This window comes from Mobula hypostoma, chromosome 26 (genome assembly GCF_963921235.1).
Source record: "Mobula hypostoma chromosome 26, sMobHyp1.1, whole genome shotgun sequence".
Lineage (NCBI taxonomy): Eukaryota > Metazoa > Chordata > Chondrichthyes > Myliobatiformes > Myliobatidae > Mobula > Mobula hypostoma.
The window spans coordinates 25,272,471-25,293,732 of record NC_086122.1 but is presented as its reverse complement, the minus strand read 5'-3'; the positions used below and the strand labels follow the sequence as shown (position 1 = coordinate 25,293,732).

The window sequence follows — 21,262 nt, the reverse complement described above, 5'->3', positions numbered from 1 at the left end:
TAATCTTCTTTCAGCCATGATTCAGTGATGTCCACAACATCATACATGTCAATCTGTAACTGTGCTAGAAGTTCATCTACCTTATTCTGTATACTGAGTGCACTCAAATATAACACCTTTAGTCCTGTGTCCACCCTTTATGATGTTGTCCGCCTTTACACTGTAACTCATCCCTTTGATTGCAATTTTGCCCCATCATCGGCCTGCCTTTGCTAACAGTCTCACTACATCCTGCCTCTGCTTGTAAACCAACTGCTCCATCCTCAGCCCAGTTCCACTGCCAAATTAGTTTAAACTCTCCCAAACAGCTCTAGCAAACCTGCCCTCAAGGATACTGGTCCCTTTTGTACAGGTCGCACCCCCCCCCCCCCGGAAGAGATCCCAATGATCCAGAAATCTGAACTCCTACCTCCTGCACTAGTTCCTCAGCCACTCATTCATCTGCCAATCATTTTGATTCTCTGAACAAAAGGACCACTTCTGCATTGGCAATAATGTTATGTACATTATTTTTAACCCTCCAAGCTCAGGGATACATTTGAACTCGTGAAAATTATGTTAAATTATGTTTACTTCCCTTATCTTAGTATTACTTACTTCAATTTCCATTAATCCATTAATTATTGGGAAACAATTTGCTTTCTGAGTAACAAGTAGCTGCTGAAATATTAAGAGAGAAGTTCAAAACAGAAGGAAATTTCCCCATGACAGAGAAGAGCCAACAAACTATTTCTTAGTCACAGTCCAGACAAGGAAAACACATAATATTGTAACACTTGCTCCTCATCTGTAATTATTGAGGAAAAAGTTAGGAGCTCTTAAAAACAAAACAAACAAAAAATTCCTGATACTTTAGATATATTAATTGGCATCTTTTTGACACTAGGTTAGAAAGTTGAAAATTCAAAGACTTGAACACAAAACAGGCAAGCAGACCAACAAAGTCTTCATCAAATCATCTCCCAAATTTACAATATCTGGTATTTATGCAGGAAAGAAAGTAGGCTTATTAGAAGACAAACACCATCATGTTTCCTGAAATTCACACACTGTTTGATTTGGGAAAGTGTGACAATCCTGCAGGAGGTTGAGCTTCCAAGGGGAGGGGGGAACGTCGACTCAGACCATGAGTGGCCTGCGTCGGGCATTTTCATGCCTTACAAGGCGCATATTGGAAGTCTATGTGGGGCAGAACTCCTCACACAGACTAGAGCAATGTGTGATTAAGTGCCTTGCTCAAGGGCACAAACACCCTGCCACAGCTGAGGTTCAAACTAGTGACCTTGAGATAACTCCAAGAGGACTATGAAATAACTTTATCCAAAGTATTACAAGTGATCCCAATTTATCATGGCATTCTTGGTGGGTGGGGGGGGGTGGGTTTGGATGGATTGCAAATGCTGGCCTTACCAACAGAACCCACATCCTAATGTGCATAAAAACTGAAGAACATCGCAGTTTGGAAGAATTGCTAAATAAAGACCTTGTAGATTCTGATGGAATTAAAAGATAATATGCAGCGCGTCCACGATTAACTAAAAAATTCTCATCTTCGGCTCAGTCAAACTTTCCTGTCAATCAACATAGCTCTTAGCAAATTATCTGGCCATGATACTCTGTCTCAACCCTGAAAAACAGATCTTCTCTGTCTCCCAGGGTTGAAAAGTCTAATACCAGAGGGCATAAATTAACGGTGAGAGGGGGTAGGTTCAAAGGAAACGTGAGGGGTAATTATTTTACTTAGAGTCATGGCTGCCTGGTATGGTGGCACAGGCAAATACATTAGAGGCTTTTAAGAGACGTTTGGATAGGCACATGGGTGTGAGGAAGATGGAGGGATAGGAACATGGTGTAGACAGGAGGGATTAGCGTTTGGGTGTTTTTAATTCGTTTTGTAGCTGGTTCAGTACAACATTGTGGGCTGAATGGCCTTTTTCTGTGCTGTACTGTTCTAAGTTTTCTGTGATGGCTTTGCTGACTGTGAGAAGTTTTCCATTTGCAATCTGGTGATTTAACACTCCTCTGATTCCACATCAAAATTATTTCATGAGCTATAAACACTTATGGGCATTTGATGATGTGAAAAATTCCATGCAAATACAAGTATTTTGTTTAATTTTAATAAAGTTGGTTTAGAAAGTGCTTCATAATAGGATTATGCCATAGCAACCAGAAGATTAAGTTGCAAATCTTGGCCCATTAATTTCTTGGAACATTTTGTTTTTTTCATTTTTTTTGTATGTGGCCTCACAGGAAGGACTGACCTTTATTAAATTTTATTAGCTGCTTTTGGGAAAGTGTAGCTGATTTGCCTTCTTAAACCACCAAAGCCATGCTTTATTCCACTCTGTTGCTGTTATATTCTGAAATACTGCACAAAACGGAAAAGTAGAGTGGCACAAATGCTTTGTCTATCCTGTAGGTAAATTACTGACATAATTCTCTTAAAAATGGCCATGTTGGTATTTTTTTTATTTTAATGATATACACCATGGAATAAGCCCTCCCAGCCTTTTGATCTGCGCCACCCAGCAATCCCCTAATTTAACCCAAGCCTAATCAAGGGACAATTTACAATGACCAATTAACCTACCAACTGGTATATCTTTGGACTGGGAGAAGAAACCGGAGCACCCAGAGGAAACCCACACAGTCATGGGGAGAACGTACAAATTCCTTACAGTCAGCAACGGGAATTGAACCCAGGTCACTGATACCGTAAAACGTTGTGCTAACCGCTATACCAATGGGGCACCACACCTCACTACAGGCACCACTGAATGGCTATCAAGGAGCACAAAATGGCAGTGATGAATTAAATATATATCTGCATTTATTAACATCCCTTTAGGTAACTTTGCGATGAGATCATAAAAACTCTCATTACAACTACTCGGTTTTTTTCCCAGATATCTGTCCCAGGTCAAGAATCTACCTTTAAAGTGACAGCATAAACATCAAACTTCTGATCAGTTACAAATATTGATGAATTATAAATGCACTGTGAGAATCAAAAACTCTGTTCAGTTGCACTAAGAGATGAGCATCTAAATCCTCCGAGAAAACAATGAAGGATACTTATCTTGATTCAGGATAAATAAATCAATAGTCTGAGCACATGTTTCTTTGCTTATTTTTATTCAGTTTTCAAAAACAGTAAGTAATGACAAAGAAGTACTGGATTTCCATTCAACTAGCTTTGTTAGGCACCATATTCCCAGAATGCTCCAGGTTACTTGTGTCAAAGTGACATTTGTTTTCTATCAACTGAACATTATGTGCAATTCCTCCCTTTAATTGACACCAATAGTAGTAGTCATTACCCCTCTCTCCTTGGGAAACAAGAAGTTGCAAATGTTGACCTCAGTTCTAAAAATCACAGCAAACCACATTCTTTTCAACATTAACTATACTTTTTCCAAAATGACCTTCGCCACTGGACTGGATAGAAATTATCCCCATTTGCATCACGGGCATTTAAGAACATTTAAATTTGTACCCAAGAATTCAGGAAGAAAATATAAATTTTCTACATTTTTCAGTTGAAGTAAATCACTCAATTTATTAATTGATATTTTTAAAATTTTGAATATTTGTGATTTGAATAATGATACCAGCACTAAAGTGTTTCACACAAAATGAATTTTCAATTCCTCTTTAACTTTGTTCTGTTGCTGCTGCCTGGTCCCAAGAAAAGGAATGGAAGTAAATTGAGCCCTGGTTCATTTCACTGCACACAGTTCACAACTATGCACAGGAACAGCGTCAGCAGAGTAAAGAAAATGGGCATCACATATGCAAGGTTCAAAATTTATATGAACAGTACTTAATACCTGCTCCAGGCGGAGTCATACACTACAAGATGGAGAATACTCACCTTTTCTGCCTAGATTACGTCTGCAATAGAACCAATGGGCAATAATACTGAGAAAATGTCCAACTACAAATAATGCAGGCAATAACAAGGGAGAGCTGCATACTGGCATTTCATCACCAACAATCCGCCTTGGAAACAAGAAACTGGCTGCAACAGATTCCTCTCCGTTTATGCTTCTGCACTGAAAGTTAGGTAATTTTTTTTTATTCAGCCCTTCAAGGAAATAACCACGGCAGCTTCCTGCATGCAGATATTTCCGACGCTTAACCGACTTTTGAAATAAATAACTTAGGAAAATGGCTTAGTTGAGCAAGTTTCTACAAGCCCCCCAACTCAGTCACTTTACAATTTTATAACTTTTCAAAGTGCAAGGTTGTCAATGAATTGCTAGTTCTGATGAAAAGAAAAGGGATTTTCCTTCCAACCACACCAATTTACTTGTTTTGGTTAGTCTGGCCAGATGACTAGCAGGGGACAAACGGAATTAGTAACAAGTTAGAGTTCGCAGGAATTCAATGTGATGGTTTATCGACTTAGCAATAACTGCATTAGACAGGTATTTAGAATATAGAAGTGGTTGTGTGGTTACATTGAATATCAGCAGTGTATCTGAAAGCTAACCATGTGCTGCGGATGTTACCTTAGTGGAGAGATGGTGTAGCATAATAGACAAAGATTCAAAGATTCGGGCTCTGAGCCTATTCGCACTAGAGTTTAGAAGAATGTGTTGGGGAAGGAGAATTTCATTGAATCCTATCAAATATTCAAAAGCCTGGATAGAGTACACATGGAGAGGATGTTTCCTATGGATGGGGGGGGGGGGGGGAAGAAAAAGAGTCTGGGACCAGAGTACACAGCCTCAGAATAAAAGGATATACCTTTAGAATAGAGATGAGGAGGAATTTCTTTTGCTGGATAGTTATGAATCTGTGGAATTCACTGCACAGATGGCTGTGGAGGCCAAGTCATTAGGTATATTTAAAGTGGAGGATGATAGATAATGGCATCAAAGGTTACAGGGAGATGGCAAAAGAGTAGGATTGAAAGGGATAGTAAATCACTCATGGTGGAATGGTGGCTCAGATGCAATGGGCCGAATGGCCTAATTCTGCTCCTATGTCTTATGATTTGATAACAGTTCTAAATTACAATCTAGGCCAGGGGTTCCCAACCTTTTTTATGCCAGGGACCCCTACCGAGGGGTCTGCAGACCACAAGTTGGGAACCCGGGAACCCTTGGCAACTGTAATGGATGCACATCAACCATCAACTGATGTCTGGGCCACAAAGTGTGTTCAAGTAGTCAAAATATACAATAAATGATAAATGTTGGAATGTCATAACATCATAAGCTAAAGATTGCAGTTTGGAAGGTTGATTCAGATATAAAAATTAATCAAATGACCCAAATTCACTCTGACTGTTTCTCTGTTGGTTAAGGTATAAAATTTGCTATTGCTTATGGACATCAATACCAGCCTAAAACAACATTATGATTGAATGCTCATCTTCCTCTGGGTGTGACCTTCAAATCCACTCATAGCTCACTAAACCGTGCACTAGGACGTTAGGAACTGTGCGGGGATGAAAATTTAATTTGCCCAGAAGATTAGGAGAGCTGGCAAGTCAAACTCCAGCAACTTTGATTAAGCTGATCAGGCCCAGTGTGGATGAGAGCAGACTAGGTAACTGCTTTAAATAAGAATATAAATAAATAAATGCAAAAATAACTAACAAAATACTTAGATGCAAACTTTTGTTGCTTTCTTTTATGTGCATCTTAGTCGACTATAAATTAAGTGACTTATTTCTTGTAAATACAAGGATCCTGTGGAGACAGGAATCAAAAAATCATTAGTTAAACAATAAAGGTGGGTTTTATTAATTTTTTTTATCAATATTACCACAGCAAGGGTGTGGAGCTCAAAAAATAATTTTCTCTGAATAATTATTTTTGCTCAAAATAATTTTTTCTATTACAGTAATTAGAAATTAATGGTTAAACAACTTGTTGTAAAAGGTTCTAAACAATCTAATTACATGAGACAAAACGTTTTAACATATATTGAAATAATCATAGAAAATGATAATAATATGTTCCTTTTACTCAATCGAAGAACAGCTGCTTGGTTTACATCAGATTACAACAGATTTTCTAAGTAAGAATGGTGTTTTAGTGGAAGTGAAATCAATTTGCCAAGCATTATTCACCCAACAGATTGTGCATAAATGTGTGTGCTAAATCAAAAATCTTTGCAGTCCAGGCAGCCAACAAGGGAGGAGAACTGGAGAGCTCTGTACGAACGTCAACAGCTGGCAGATTGGATACCGATTAACTCTTCTGTGTTATACCACTGTTCCATAATTCTACTACAGATTGAGGATCCCTTATCCAAAATGCTTTGGGGCAGAAGTATTTTGGATTACTGATGTTTTCCAATTTTGGAATAAATAATGAGGTAGGATTTCTGACTCTGAACCTATGTGCCGTCTTTGTCTTACACTTGTTCATCACACATAGGCACTTAACAGTAAAAATTATTACAAACCATTAATATAATGAAAATATAATGTGTTGAAGGTTACAAAAGCAGCACAGCAGCATCGGGAGAATACATGAATCAGCTGTCGAACAACAACAAACTACGGCAGGCTTTCAGAAGACAACAGTGGGGTCCATTCCCATTCCGAATAAAGTGGTTACTGATTCGAGAGTGTTTGAACATCATGTGGAAAAGAAGCAGGACGAGTGCACCAATCCCTGAACATTCTTCCCAAGTAGCATAGTGGTGGGCACAACGCTTTAGAGTACAGCCAATCCAGGTTCAATTCCCGCCACTGCCTGTAAGGAGTTTATATGTTCTCCCCGTGACCATGCGGGATTTCTCCTACAGTCCAAAGTTTTACCGGTTGGTAGGTTAATTGATCATTGTAAATTGTCCTGGGATTAAATCATGGAATCTTTGGACGGCATGGTTCAAAGAACCTATTCCGTGCCATATCTCAATAAATTATCACTCTTTCCAATCCTTGAGAAAATACTCGAGTCTCCTACATCTTCACAAATACTGATTGATCATTGTATTCACATAAAAGTTGTTTTTATGTTCATCTTTATTAGTTCTTTCATTAGCATATACTGGTGGCCACTGCATAATTCCAGGGGTACACTGGAAAGTACCAGATATGCAATACAATTCATTCCTTCAGCATCCTAATCCTAACCAAACACTCTTTTCAACTTTAAGAAAGCTTTGGCAAAAGAGGCACGTCACCCATTTTCCCCTAAGATAGTGCCTGGACCTCAAACGGGACATGCACCTTGATGCCCTTCGTGGTACATTTCATATCCTTCCTTTACACACTGTATGTTTCTTGAACACTTGCAGTAAGTTGTACAGGGGTTCCCAACCTGGGATCTAGGGACCCTTGGGTTAGTGGTAGGGGGCCCATGGCACAAAAAAGGGTTGAGTACGCCTGGGTAAGTAAATCATTTTATATTAACCCGCTAACTAACCTTCCCACTCGTTACTCATGCTGCACCACTGACCTTGTGTGGATATAGATTGGCAACAGAAAACGCTGCAAGTTCACAAGCGACTGTAGGACTGTATATCTGCATTGCATTCTGTGTCGCACGGTTATCATGGTAGCTAGTCACATGAGTGGAGGCGGGGTAAAAGTGAAGGGAATAAGTCATGCATGCATGCTTATTTCATAGCAGGTTCGCAGCTTGGCACCGGCGGCTGTCACATCTTATGCTGACCGGTCAATAATGTTTAAGTGCGCTTAGCTTACCCCGGGTGCAATTCAGTTTCCATCGCTTCAAGATTGCTTGTGAATTGCTCATAAAGAACTGAATAATGGATTCGACTTTTGGAGCAATCACTGGTGCATAATCTAGGTATAACAAATCCGTAGGGGTCGCAGGCTAGCGGCAATTATTTTGGTTTGGTTTTGCCACTACAATAAGCGAATGGAAGTGTGACAGTGTCAGGTATTCTGGGACTTACATACTGTGTCTTGTATACTCTTGCTACCATTTTAATCAAATAGCAAGACTAATACATTATTTCTATTTCTGCAAAGTACTCCCATTTTAGAGTCTTACTTTGTAACAGCAACTTCAAATTGTTAAAGCCATTTTGGCAGTATCCTTCCTCAGGAAACTTTGGAAATTCAGCATTTTGTACAAATGGTCTAACTTATTCAATTGACAGAGGACAAACAATGCACCCAAGTTTAGGGAAATGGTCAATTTGCAGGGATGATCTACACATAGACAAAACTGAGTACAGTGGATTCTGGTTAATTGGGGCAACTGTTTATTTTGGGACAACTCTTGAAGAACAAAAGGACTCTTTAAGATTGCTTAAAGAACGCTTTTTGAACTTTGCACAGTGTGCGATGCTAGCTCTTGCAGGGGTGGGCAGTGACCAAACAGCCCCATTAGCAATCTCAGCAGAGGCCTCTCAGCCCAGTATGGCAGTACGCAGTAGGACTGTGTTTATTCTCAATTTTTGATGTGAGATAGGGGAGGCCATTGATAATTGGTGAGCACTGTATTGCATGGGGGGGGGCAGTCGGTAGGCTGCTGAGGAACGCGAAGTGTGTTTTCGATGCATTCAATGGACTTGCCCAACTTGGGGCATGACGTCAGCCTCTCCCTCCCAATGAGATTTACCAACCTGCCCTGGGCAAGTTCTGGATTTCTGTGAAAGAAGAATATCTTGCTGTTCATGGGAAAGCAATGAACATTTTGCTGCAGTTTTCAACTTCTTACATGTATAAGCAAGTTTTTTTCTTGTTTAACAAGCATCAAGAGCAAGGATAGAAATTGTCTAATTTCGTTGAAGGTGAAATCCTGTGTGCTTATCTCAGGTTCGACCCAGAACTGAGTATTTGTGCAGCAAAAAACAAGCACGGGTTTCAGATGCTAGGCCTATATTTGTGTCCTATCATGTCACCTAGTAAGAAAATGTTTTTTTCAAAGCCTTGTATAAAATTGCGTGGGCTATATTTTTATTCATATTGCTTTGGCTTAAGGTTTTTAGTAACTTTACCATTCAATATTGGCTATAAATTTTCATGTTGTAAAAAGCATTAATTAAAATCAATTTACAACCTTTATTTAAATTAAATCTACTGATCCTACCTTTAGAAAAGTTAAATTAAGCCAGTTATTTAAAAGAAATTTATTATGTTTGCCTGATGAGTGTTTAAAATTTATGAAATGGAAAGAAAGAGACAATTTCAAGATAGGTAAGCTAAGCTTAACTATCTGTTTTATTTTCCCTCAAGAAAGGTGGGCTAAAAATTAATTCTCTACTCAAAAGAGGATTGACAATTATATCTACAACTTACTGATCACGCCAACGTACCGTGAGCCGTAGATACAATAATTTTTACTCAGGAGTCCCCCCAAGACCTGAAAATTATTTCAAGGGTTCCTCCAGAGCAAAAAAGGTTGAGAAAGGCTGGTCTAATAGATGATGATTGTAGCAAAAGTTCTTCCTGAAGAGAATTCTTCCTGTTTCCACAGAGGAAGAGAGAAAGCACATATTAATGAAGAGATAGTTATGAAGCTTTTGGAAAGGGAAAAGGGCAGTTTAACATCTCTAACTCGTGAAAATCTGCAGATGCTGGAAATCCAAAGCATCACAGACTAAATGCTGGAGGAAATCAGCAAGCCAGGCAGCACCTCTGGCTCAGTCCTAATGAAGGATCTCGGCCTGAAACATCGACTGTTCACTCTTTTCCACAGATACTGCTTGGCTTGCTGAGTTCCTCCAGCATTTTGTGTGAGCTTAACATCTCTGAATGACCTAGACTGAGAAAACCAGTTCAGAGCTGTTAAGCGTGGAGGCAAGTTCAATCTTGCCCCATTCCTCTGTTACATGTCTGATGCGAGTTAATCATTTGGAATTTAATACAATTATCAATAATAGCAAAACCATAATTTAAATGTGTCAGCTCATCTATATGAAAAGCAAAGTATTCTTTTGATCCACAAAATTAAAAGCCAGCTTGCAGTGCTGATGTGTCGACTTTCTATCATACAATCTGCTACTTCAATATGTTGCCATGATATAATTGGACGAGGTGTTCCATGAACATGGAGTTGAAGAAAGCGTCCAAGATTCAACATCAATGTGCTATTGGCAGTGGTTTGGCAATGCAGCGAAACATTTTTGGCAGGATAGAAATTCTGTTTTCTGTAAGCGGCAATGATCGGAGAGAAATGCAGAAAAAAAACATCAAACCTAAAATTGAATTGAAATGTTTGCACCTGCATCATCAGCCAACCTATTTCCTGCTTCAAACCCACCATTCCACCATTCTAGACTACTACTCTGCTTAACACCATAACCTCCAACATGTTTGTTGGTAACAAGCCAATTGTCTGACATTTTGGCTACAAAAGAGAAGCTTTGCTAAGAAAAACCACAAAGGTACACAATACTATCAATCAGAATGAGTTACATAAAAGTAAAGTAACTACTCAGCCTCTGGGTATAACATAATTAAAGTGTGCATTAATAAATAACAACCAAACTTCCCTCTAATTTGTAATGACCAGTGTGCACAAAAATCTTGCGCTGTGCAATTTTTTGCCCAGTGACAACATGTGCGCACTGAATAATTTCTTCAATAAAAACAGTATAAATAAGCCGGTTCTAAAATCTGCAGACAAATCATCACAAACTCCACGTCGTCAACACCGTCCGCATCAGAAACTGGAAAAGGAAATGTGATTGGGTATGAATGTGAAATATACTTAACATGCCAACAAGGTAGAGGGTGACAACCTTTTGTGCGCAGTCTAAATTCCTTTGTGTGCTAGTAGCAAAAGATGTGTGCTTCCACACACCTTAGACGGAACATTGATCACAATTTAGATCATTTTAATCCAATGATTTAAGTACCTACATCTTGAATGTCCTTATGGTTTTACTACAAATTTCCAGAATGGTTCTTGAATTGATTACAGGTTCCTTTTCTAAATTTTATTTTCACCTCCATCCAGAGATACTGCTTGAGCAAAAAACCAAGAATAAGACAGAATCAAGGACTAGACGAAACAAGTTCAGCACCATTTGCAATTCTTCAAATAACGATGTAGTCCACATCCAAATGCAGCAAATCCTGTGCTGTGCGTAATACAATTTGTAGGTGCACTGTGGTCCGGAGGAACACTGTTTCATTTCGTTATATATGCAGAATGTACAGTCAAATGACAATCCATCAACTTGAACTTCAACAAGATCCAAGCTAGGCTGATTGCAGCTTTACCATCATTGAATCTTCCGCTATCAACAGTCTGGGATCAATAAGCAGAAAGTCAACCAGAGTAACTATACAAGTTTATAGTTCAAAAGTTCACAGTACACCCATCATCAAAGTATGTTCTAAGGTTTATTTTATTGTTAAAGCATGCATGGTACAATACAACTCTGATATTCATCGTCTCCAGTATATATACATTATACAGCCTGGAGATTCATCTCCTAACAGGCAGTCACCAAAAAAAGAAACGCAAAAAAAACACATTTAAAAAACTGTCAAATGTGCAGAGAGAAAAAAGATCATGCAAATAATAAACACAAGCAAATAGCCTTCTGGAAAATAGCAGCTCACTTAATAGGCCCCCATTCACAACCATTTACTCACTCTACCACAATGCACAGTAGCAGTTTGTATTAACTCACCAACACTCTTTAGACAATGCCATCCAAGCCCGCCAGCTAGAAGGACAAGCAATAAAAGCATGGGAACAACACCTGTAATCTGCCCTCCAAACCAAACACCATGAGCTAGTTTCTAAATTGTGAGTTCTGAAGAAAAGCTAATTTGAAAACTTAGCTCCAGTTTATTCTCCACAATTGGAGCCTGGCCTGGCAAGTATTTCCACAATCTGCAGTTTTGTTTTGCTTTTCATTTCCAGAGGCCAACTATTTTTGTCAATGTCTAAATCAATGGTATTATACACAAAAGGTTTTATTGATTTGACCAGTATGATCAGCGTTTGCTTTGTCCCTGACCAGCATGACCTTTTCAAAAATAGAGAAGAACGGTATACTTTGTGACAGAAGATAAAGAAATCATTCGACCCTCTGCAATTGCTCCATCACGACAGATCTATTTTCTCAGTGCTGCATTCCAGATCAGTACCTGGTATTCCAGATACAGGTCAAACCAGGGATCAACAGAATTGGAGCTGATGCTTGCTGCATTCAAATCTTAACTTCCCAGATGCTGGCTGAACCTTTGTGTCAACTTTCTGTGTCTTGTATGCAAGCTCTCTCTGAACACCAAACTCTTCAGTTGTCACCATTTTGTTTTTAAAAAAGAGAGAGTCTAATGTTTGAAATATAAAAGGTACAGTGCAGGAACAGGCCCTTCAGCCCACAATGTTAATCCAAGTTCCTCCAAGAGCAGCACAACCTTATCATAGGGTTTGGAAGCTTCCGTGCCTCAATGACTCAAGGAGCTATGTTGGTTGGAGTCAGGGCTCTTGATAGGATCACCCATGCCAAACAGGTCAAAGGGTACCAAGAGTGGTCCACCAGTCCTCCAGGTTCAGGGGCTCAGTTCAGGGCTAACAACCCCGACTGGTCAAAAAACAATTGATACAGAAACAGCAATGAAGTATCCTTCTACACAGACAAATATGGAGGACCATCACTGTTGCCCTAAATGCCAGCGGTGTAACAGGCAGTAGGTAAATTAATCCAAATTAATTAAATTAATAATCAAATGTCCAACAAAACTAATCCCTTCTGCCCACACAATGTCCATATCCTTCCATTTCCTGCACAGTTACTTGCCTATCTGAGGGCTTTTTGAATATTTCTACTGTATTTGCAGCACCATCACCACAGGCAGTACATTCCAGGCACCCACCAGTCTCTGTGTAAAAGAAAACACTCCCTGCTTATCTCCATTGAACTTGCCACTCACAAATTAAGTGCATGTGCATGGTCTATTGTCTCTACAAGAATAGATTATAACAATTTTCTCACATTACATTCCACCTGCCCAAAGTCCCTCTCAGCCCACCTGTAACCCTACACCTGTACAGTACATTATATTTTACTGATCCAAGTCATTCATTTAGACCAAAAAACTATGGCACTAGCACCGATTCCTTTGGTACCTAATATATGCACTGTCCTAACCCAAAGAAAATGACCTGGTTACTCTCACTGTCTTCTGCCCATTAACTAATCCTCTTTCTGTGCCACAAGAAACTACAGATGCTGGAATCTGGACCGAAAGTCAACTGCTGGGAGAATTCAGTAGGTCAAGCGGCATCTGTGGGGGTAAGGAGATGGCCAACAGTTTGGATCCACACCCTGGATCACAACAGGGTCTTGACCTAAAACGTCAACCATGCCCTTGCCTTCAATAATGGTAATAGACCCTGAATTTTTCCCTGTGGATTGGTTTTTTTTTGCTTTTCCTGTGCCATTGCGTTATTCAAATAATGTATGCATCTTTATTGAGCAACTTCTGGAAGTCATATGGGTGGAAAGGAAGTGCAGATTAGTTATATTTAACACCATTTTATTCCTAACGTTATGGAAATTTTTTGACTTTACTATTCTCTAAAAAATTACACTCAAATTTCTTCACATTTTTGTTACACTGCAGTGTAATGTTACAAAACTCAGGACTTTACTCTTCAAAACTTCTGGTTGGTTATAATTTATAGTCTGACAAAAAGCCCATTAAACAACCATTTGGCATTCATGTCAGTGTACAGGAAATAAAATTCTGAGGAAAAGAATGGCCTTCCTTACAAAAGTCTTTAGTCAAAATACTCATAGTATTTGCAGCAAAAGTGACATTAGGTTCATTAGCACGCAACACAACCTTCAATGAATATGATTTTGACTCACATCACGCAAGAATCTACCATAATCAACTTTTAGATCTCAATTCGTGGAAATAACAACCACAAAATTATTTTTAAAATGGCCAAACAGAAATTTCAAAAGTACTGAAAGAATGACAAATTCTCGGCCACCTCCCCAAGGCAGTGGTGACTCACACAAGAATGGTTTCACATCTACTAGCAATCATGAGGCATCTTGCCCAGGTGACCCATTTTATACATAAATGCAGGCAGCAGGCATGAACAAGTTTTGGAATCCAATCGTTGTACAAAAAAAAAGAGGCACAGCTCTTCTTGGATAAAATGGGCACCGCATACTAAAAAACAGACACAAAGATTTTACTTTACTACCTTTAGCATGTGTTCTGTAGACAAAGTGATACCTAAAAATATCCTTTGAATAACAAGCTATAAAGCATTCAAAGTATCAGCTTTTGAACAAGCTACTGTGCCATTAGATGTGAGCAGGATAAATAAACATATTAAACTCAAAAAAATAAGGAATACCATTGTCAATATCACCCTAAACAAACAAGTAGTCAAATACCTTTTTGGCAAACCCTAGTGTGTGCCAGAGTAAACAATGAAGTTTGCCTGTGATTCGTGAACGTTGATTGAGAAGTGTTTGGGAGGAGAGGATGGCTGTGGATTGGAAGTATTACATGGCCACATGAGTGGATAATATTGGGATGCTGCTCAAAGAGGCAACAAAATAAAGATAAAAGGAGCAAATATTTTGCATTAAATTAAAACGTGCATTTTTGCTCCAAAATACTTTAAATTATTTCAAAATTTATTATTTCAAATTAAGCACACAGGCTCTTCACCATCTTATCACTGACTAACAGACATCCCACCTCTCCCGGAAGCTCCGGGAGTCTCCCGCATATTAATAGCAGCTCCCTGACGCCCGCAAATTATATACAATATCTCGGAAATGAGAGGGAGAGGGGGAGCGGGAGCAAGGGGGAGCATTCTGATTGATCTCTTTGTGCTAAGTAGACCTATCAGTTTTCTCTGTGGGCGGGCTTTACAGTCGACCTCTGTCTTTCCATCAGTTCATTTTCATGACCTGCACTGCCATGGCAGAGTGTTTCAAAAATATAAAATGCCCTTCACCCCAGACTACACTAAAGTGTACCCTAGGGGTCAAAAATAATGACAGTGTTGCTCACTGCACTGTTTGCAACAGTGACTCTTCTATTGCCCATGGTGGGTTAGGACTGTAAAAGACATGTTGAGGTGAGTTTAACAGGTGTCATTCGTTCATTAGCATAGCTAACGTTATTTAAACTAGCTGGCTAGCTGCTAAGTAGCTACTCTATTGATGTCCTACGTGATGAGGCCAAACTCCCTGTAGACGTGCTTAACGTTGTAAGAGAATTAAAAAACGACTCCATGATAATATACAAGTACATATTTTAATGTCACATTTTCTGCATATACCCAGTTTACAGATTGGTTTAGACAAAATCACTAAACAAAGTATTACATAAGACAATATAATAAGGATACACTTTATGTTTTTTATTTCTTTTACGGACAACATATTAGGGAGGCTAATCGCAGGGAAGGCTGCTCAAATATTTCACAGTTCTTTTCAGCAGAGCCACATTACAGTACAAGAAAAGTTTGCAAAGAAATAGAAAAGCTATTTGCATTAGCATTGAGATTGCCAACAAAATACTCAAGTGTGTGTGTGTGTGTGTGTGTGTGTGTATGTGTATGTATATGTATGTATAAGTAAATAGTTTCAATATGTGTCAAATAAATTGTTGTGTTCTTTCATAATCAAATGTCCCATATACATGCGTCCTAGGAGGTCGACCGAGGGTGGGGGGGATATGGGGTTGCGGAGGGCGGGGGTGCTACCTCCCTGAAATGGTGGTGCTATCTCCCTGAAATGAGTTTTTGCAGAGTGGGATGTCTGGACTAATCAATACCAGTTTGGATTGAAATCTGTTCTCCTAACAACACTCACACAAAATGATGGAGGAGCTCAGCAGGCCAGGCAGCATCTATGGAAATTAATAAATAGTTAACATTTCAGCCTGAGACCCTTCATCGGGACTGAGAAGGAAGGGGGAAACACGCCAGAATAAAAAGGTGAGGGGGGGGGAGGCTAGCTGGAAGGTGATAGGCGAAGCCAGGTGGGTGGGAAAGGTCAAGGGCTGGAAAAGAAGGAATATGATAGGAGAGGAGAACGGACCATGGGGGAAAGGGAAAGAGGAGGGGACCCAGGGGGAGGTGATAGGCAGGTGAGAAGAGGTAAAAGGACAGAGGTAAAAGAATAGAGGAATGGGGGGGGAGGATTTGTCTTCTAACAAACACGGTATTCGGAATATAATAAACTACTTAATCTCAGCAAATCAAAAAAAAAAGGCCTGTAATTTTTCTCACAATTTTGTTCGTAAGATGCATTAACACCTCAAAAAAAAAGTCAAATGATAGTTTTCCCAAAATATGATTGAATATTTTTCTATGGAAGCCACCTGGTCCTATTAAACATCCATTTGATTTTAAAATCAGTTTCTTGTCCTTTAAATCCAACTGAGGATACTTCCCTGCTACAGTAACAATCTTGTCAGTCTTATAACCTGATGAATTGATTAAAAAGTGAAATTGGCTCCTTGATTTATTATTATCACATGTACTGATGCACGGTGATAAACTTGTTTTGTGTGCTGTCCATACAGATCAGCAGTGCGTTGAATAGTACAAAGGAAAGTAAGAGAGTGCAGAATAAAGTGTTAGAGTTACAGAGAAAGTGCAATGCAGACAGTAAGGCACAAGGCCATTAGTAGGTAGATTGGGAGATCAAGAGTGCACAGTATTGTACCAGGGGACCATTTAATGGTCGAAACAGTGGGTGGGAAGCTGTCCCTCATTCTGGTGACACTTGCATTCAAGCTTTTGTATTCTCTACCTGATGGGAAGAGGAAGAAGAGTGAAATCTGGATAGGGAGAAATTTTTGATGATGCTGGCTGTTTTACTGAGGCAGCAAGAAGTGTAGACAGAGTCCATGGAAGAGTGGGTCCTTTAATTCTGCTCTCCTGCATCTCCCTTGATAATCTATCATTGGTGATAATGCCACCAGATGCCACTTCTTCTGTAATCTGGTTCTTACAATCTCTGACTGGTCAATCTCCTGCTTTGCTTTCTCCCATGGTCCACTCCCCTCTGTTAGATTCCTTCTTCACCAGCTCTTTACCCTTCCCACCTACTTGGCTTCACCCATCACCTTCCAACTGGCCTGCTTCCCCTCCCATCACTTTTTTAATTCTACCGTATTCCTCCTCCCATTTCAGTCCTGAAGAAGGGTCTCGGCCAGAAACATTCATTCCCATAGACGCTGCCCAACCTGTGGAGTTCCTCCAGCATTCTGTGTGTGTTGCTTTGGATTTCCAATATCTGCAGACTTCCTCGTGCTTATGACTATGTCAATTTTTGGAAGAGCCGGGGAATATAAAATGCCTTGGGACATTGTACTAAAATGTTAATTGAGAATTCAAAGGAAAAAAACACAATCTGCTCAACAATACATGTCATTAAATCAAAAAGACAAGTCAAACTAGAAGCCAAATTGTGGTTGGAATGCTGAGGTTATTTATAAAATATTCTGGTCCTTGACAAAGCTCATCCATCATCACGGAACTCAGACATCTTCACTCACCAAATCCTGAACTTCAGTTACTTAATACTTTGGCAGGACTGCTATATTAATTCATATATTTTCTATTTCCTCTACCTTTAATGTAATTACTCTTGACATCACCCGTTCTACTGGCTTTCATTATGTGCCTATAATTTAATTAATCTAGTTGCAAACTATTAAAGTCTGCATGTTGAATTATTCTATGTAGTCAGTGCCAGGTGAGAAGAGGCATAGATTTTGTTGTTTTGGCTCTAATCCAGGGGTTCCCAATCTTTTTGATACCATGGAACCTTACCATTAACAGAGGGGTCCGAGGACCCCATGTTGGGAACCCCTGCTCTAATCTATCCCCTGAAGGCTAAGTAGTTTCACAATATTGCCAGGGTTTTCACATTTACAATGGGCAGTGCTGTGAGATTTAAAGGTTACTACTGAGAAGTCAGATATCTGGCATTCAAACTGCATTGATGGGAAAGGCTGTCTTCACATTTTGCGTGCTGATATACTTCCTGCTGTTTAAACATCTCCCCATCTCCATTAATCCTTGCTTCCACACCTATTAAAAGGCACATGACTCATGCTGACGAATGTTTAAGTGGGCGGTGACAACTCTTCAGCATCTCCTCCAAGCAGCTAATCACACATGCTAGAACCTATACAATGTTGATAAGCTGTTAAACATGGCGGAGTGGGTCGGTGGAAGAGCCATGGGAAAGCCTGAATGTATTGTAACATTTAAGATTAGCTTTATTTGTCACACGTACATTGAGTCAAATCAGTGGGGATTGTACTGGGCAGCCTGCAAGTGACACCACCATAACCTGCACTCAGTTTACTAATCCTAACCTGGACGTCTTTATAATGTGGGAGGAAACCTGAGCACTAGGAGGAAACCCACGCAGACAAGGGAAGAACGTACAAACCCCTCACAGACAGCAGTGGGAAATGGAGCCAGATTGGGAATCACAGGCCTCTGAGCAGCACTGCACTAACTGCTGTCCAGTGGCTGATTTCCCCCTTTAATAACTTGGCGACAGATGCTCGAGGGGGATGGGTGAATGGATGTTGAATTCTTTTGCTGCTTTTGTGGCCTCTGTGAGCTCCTGCCCAAGAGACTCATGATGTTCAGTGCCTTTCCTGAGGCTCAAGGCTCGAGGATTACGGCAAATGAGGAGTTGGCCCCAACACAGAACAACCTAATCACAACAAATGGCAGGTCAGCTTGAGAAGCCCGAGGCCTACTCCTGCTCCTGTCTTCCCCCATCCTTCTCAAGTGCTTACAGCGGGATTCACATCAGTTGAAGATTCTACATTTTTCCAAGGCAGTTTTGAGAACATTCTTGAAGTATTTTGTCCCTTCGTTCAGAAAAAAAAACAATCTGCTGGATTCAAGATTCCTGAAGCAGATATTTAGAACTACTCACAATAATATGGCTTGCCTATAGGAAGTATCTAAACTAGAATCTTTATGCTGGGACCCCCGTCTGGGAGAGGATAGCAATATTGGTTTGCTTATCCTACTATGTTGCCTCTCAAAGTCTAACCCGTGAGAGGTGGAGGCGGGCAAGGTTGGCAAACATGGCTCTGATGAAGTTGGATAGGCCAATCTCCAGTGGACCCAATGGTTTACAGAAATGTTGATGAACTCCAACCATACCATCGACGTCAGAGGACAAATGGAGATGGAAAGTCATCGATGGCCAATGCTCCACGTAGGAGCTAAGGGCCCAAGTAAGTATCCTATAGGATTGCCAACAGTCCCATATTAGCTGGGACATCCCGTATATTGGGCTAAATTGGTTTGTCCCACACGGGACCACCCTTGTCCCATATTTCCCCTGCTAAGGTACAGCGCTCCTATGGAACCTTTCGTGCCGAAATGGCGTAAAGTGAAGAAGTAATTACCATTATTTAATATGGGAAAAATTTTTGAGCGTTCCCAGACCCAAAAAATAACCTACCAAATCATACCAAATAACACATAAAACCTAAAATAACACTAACATATAGTAAAAGCAGGAATGATATAATAAATACACAGCCTATATAAAGTAGAAATAACGTATCTACAGTGTAGTTTCACTGAACAGAATCGCCAAAACCGATTTGTAGAAAAAGAAACGGCACGTACACATATGTGCACACAGGTGCCCGCGCAAGGCTTCGTGGTCATGGTAATCTTTCTCGGGGTAAACACAAGTGTCCCACATTTGACTGCTACTTTTGTCCCTTATTTGGGAGTGAGAAGGTTGGCAACCCTAGTATCCTACTACATATTTGGAGGATACTGCATTATTTCTTCTCCAGCGCTTCACTACACCTAATGCTGTAGTTCATATATCACTCATACACAAGGCGGCACAAATCACTGCTGACTGGTCATGAGCTTAGTATGAGACGAGGTCTTGATCTTCAAATGCAGCCTTAGGGACAGTACTAGCACCCTGGCGGTGGTACTGGAATTCATTACTAATTTCATTCTTCACAGACAGTGGGGAAAGCAAAGGCAAGTTATTATTTAGTTATCGAAATAGAGTGTGGAATAGTCCCTTCCGGCCTTTCAAGCCCTGCCTATTTCTGATCCTAATCGCAGGACAATTTACAATGACCAATTAACCAATCAACCACTACGTCTTTGAACTGTGGGAGAAAACTGGAGCATGCAGAGGAAACCCAGGCGGTCACAGGGAAAGCGTGCAAACTTCCTACAGGCTGCGGCAAGAGTTGAACCCTGGTTGCCTAAACTGTAAACCGTTGTGCTAACCACTACACTACCGTGCCACCCCATTATTTTTCAAGGTGACACCATAGATCTTGACCAGTGGGGTCGGGGCAGTGTTGTGTATTGGAGATAAGTTAATATAGTACCTGTCTCTTGGTGATGGTGTTTTAAAACATGACCTATTCCTTGTATGCTCTAAGAAAGGCTCAGCCATTGTGCATCACGCACGGATCATGATGATGGAGATCAGAGTGACTGTGATTCTAGAGTGGAGGCAGCAAAGACACATTTGTCCTGTCAATTACCAGGGAGCTTGTCAGACACAAGGTGTAATACTGTAGTGAGAAAGAGCAAAATAAGGTTGGAATAATGACACAGCCTTGTTTGACTCTGGTTTTACCAAGATTAGGTTTGTAATGGGCTTATTGGTAGATTCATGGCTTCCAGACCTTCAAATTACAAGCATAGAATGAAGAACAAATTTATGAAGGAGACCTCTTATAAATGATTTTCTATAACCTCTCCCAACTGAAATAATTAAAGGCTTTGATGATGTTGAAAAGATCATGTACAGTGTATTTTTCTTACTGATGTCATACAAAAAAGATTATGCCCATTAAAATCCTTGATGCAGAGAATCCACTTTAGGACTCAGGGTGGAGCTCTTTAGCCACTGGGAGGCTGCACTGACTTTCTGTGTGACAGACATCCAGGAGATCTCTGTAATTAATACCAGATGCATGTCTTTTCATAAAGATAGTCACAATTATGGAAGTCCTGGTGAGCTTTTCACTTCCCAGATGAATGAGATGAGCAGGAATCAATGCTGAAGTTATCAGAACTTTAGCAGACATAACATCTACCTGGAGGCCTTGTTCATGTTTTTTCAACCTCGTATGGAGCTGACAACAAATTAGTCTGGTCAAAAGAGTGCATTCTCAGAGTGAAGGACAAAGATCCAGTGCTAGTTGGTGAGACTTCTGAAATGTTCCTTCCAACTGGCATTGAAAAGAGAAACTTGCATTCTCTGATAGGACATGTTGCAAACCAACACCCCACTCACCCAAGTCTCTACGAGGACTGGTGCAAAAGGCCACTGGAATACAATC

General features: G+C 40.1%; 1 protein-coding gene across 11 annotated transcripts in view; it reads right to left on the bottom strand.

Moving 5' to 3' along the window:
• macf1a (microtubule actin crosslinking factor 1a) overlaps positions 1-21,262 on the bottom strand; it is a 599,766-nt gene that overhangs the window by 391,457 nt on the left and 187,047 nt on the right. Inside the window, exon 1 of one of the 11 annotated variants that reach the window (XM_063033714.1) lies at positions 3,878-4,044. The exons of the other annotated variants lie outside the window; for them this stretch is intronic. Coding sequence (XP_062889784.1) covers positions 3,878-3,986 — 109 coding nt within the window. The 5' untranslated portion in view covers positions 3,987-4,044. Of the gene's footprint in view, positions 1-3,877; positions 4,045-21,262 lie in introns of those variants that run through there. 11 annotated transcript variants of the gene reach the window in all.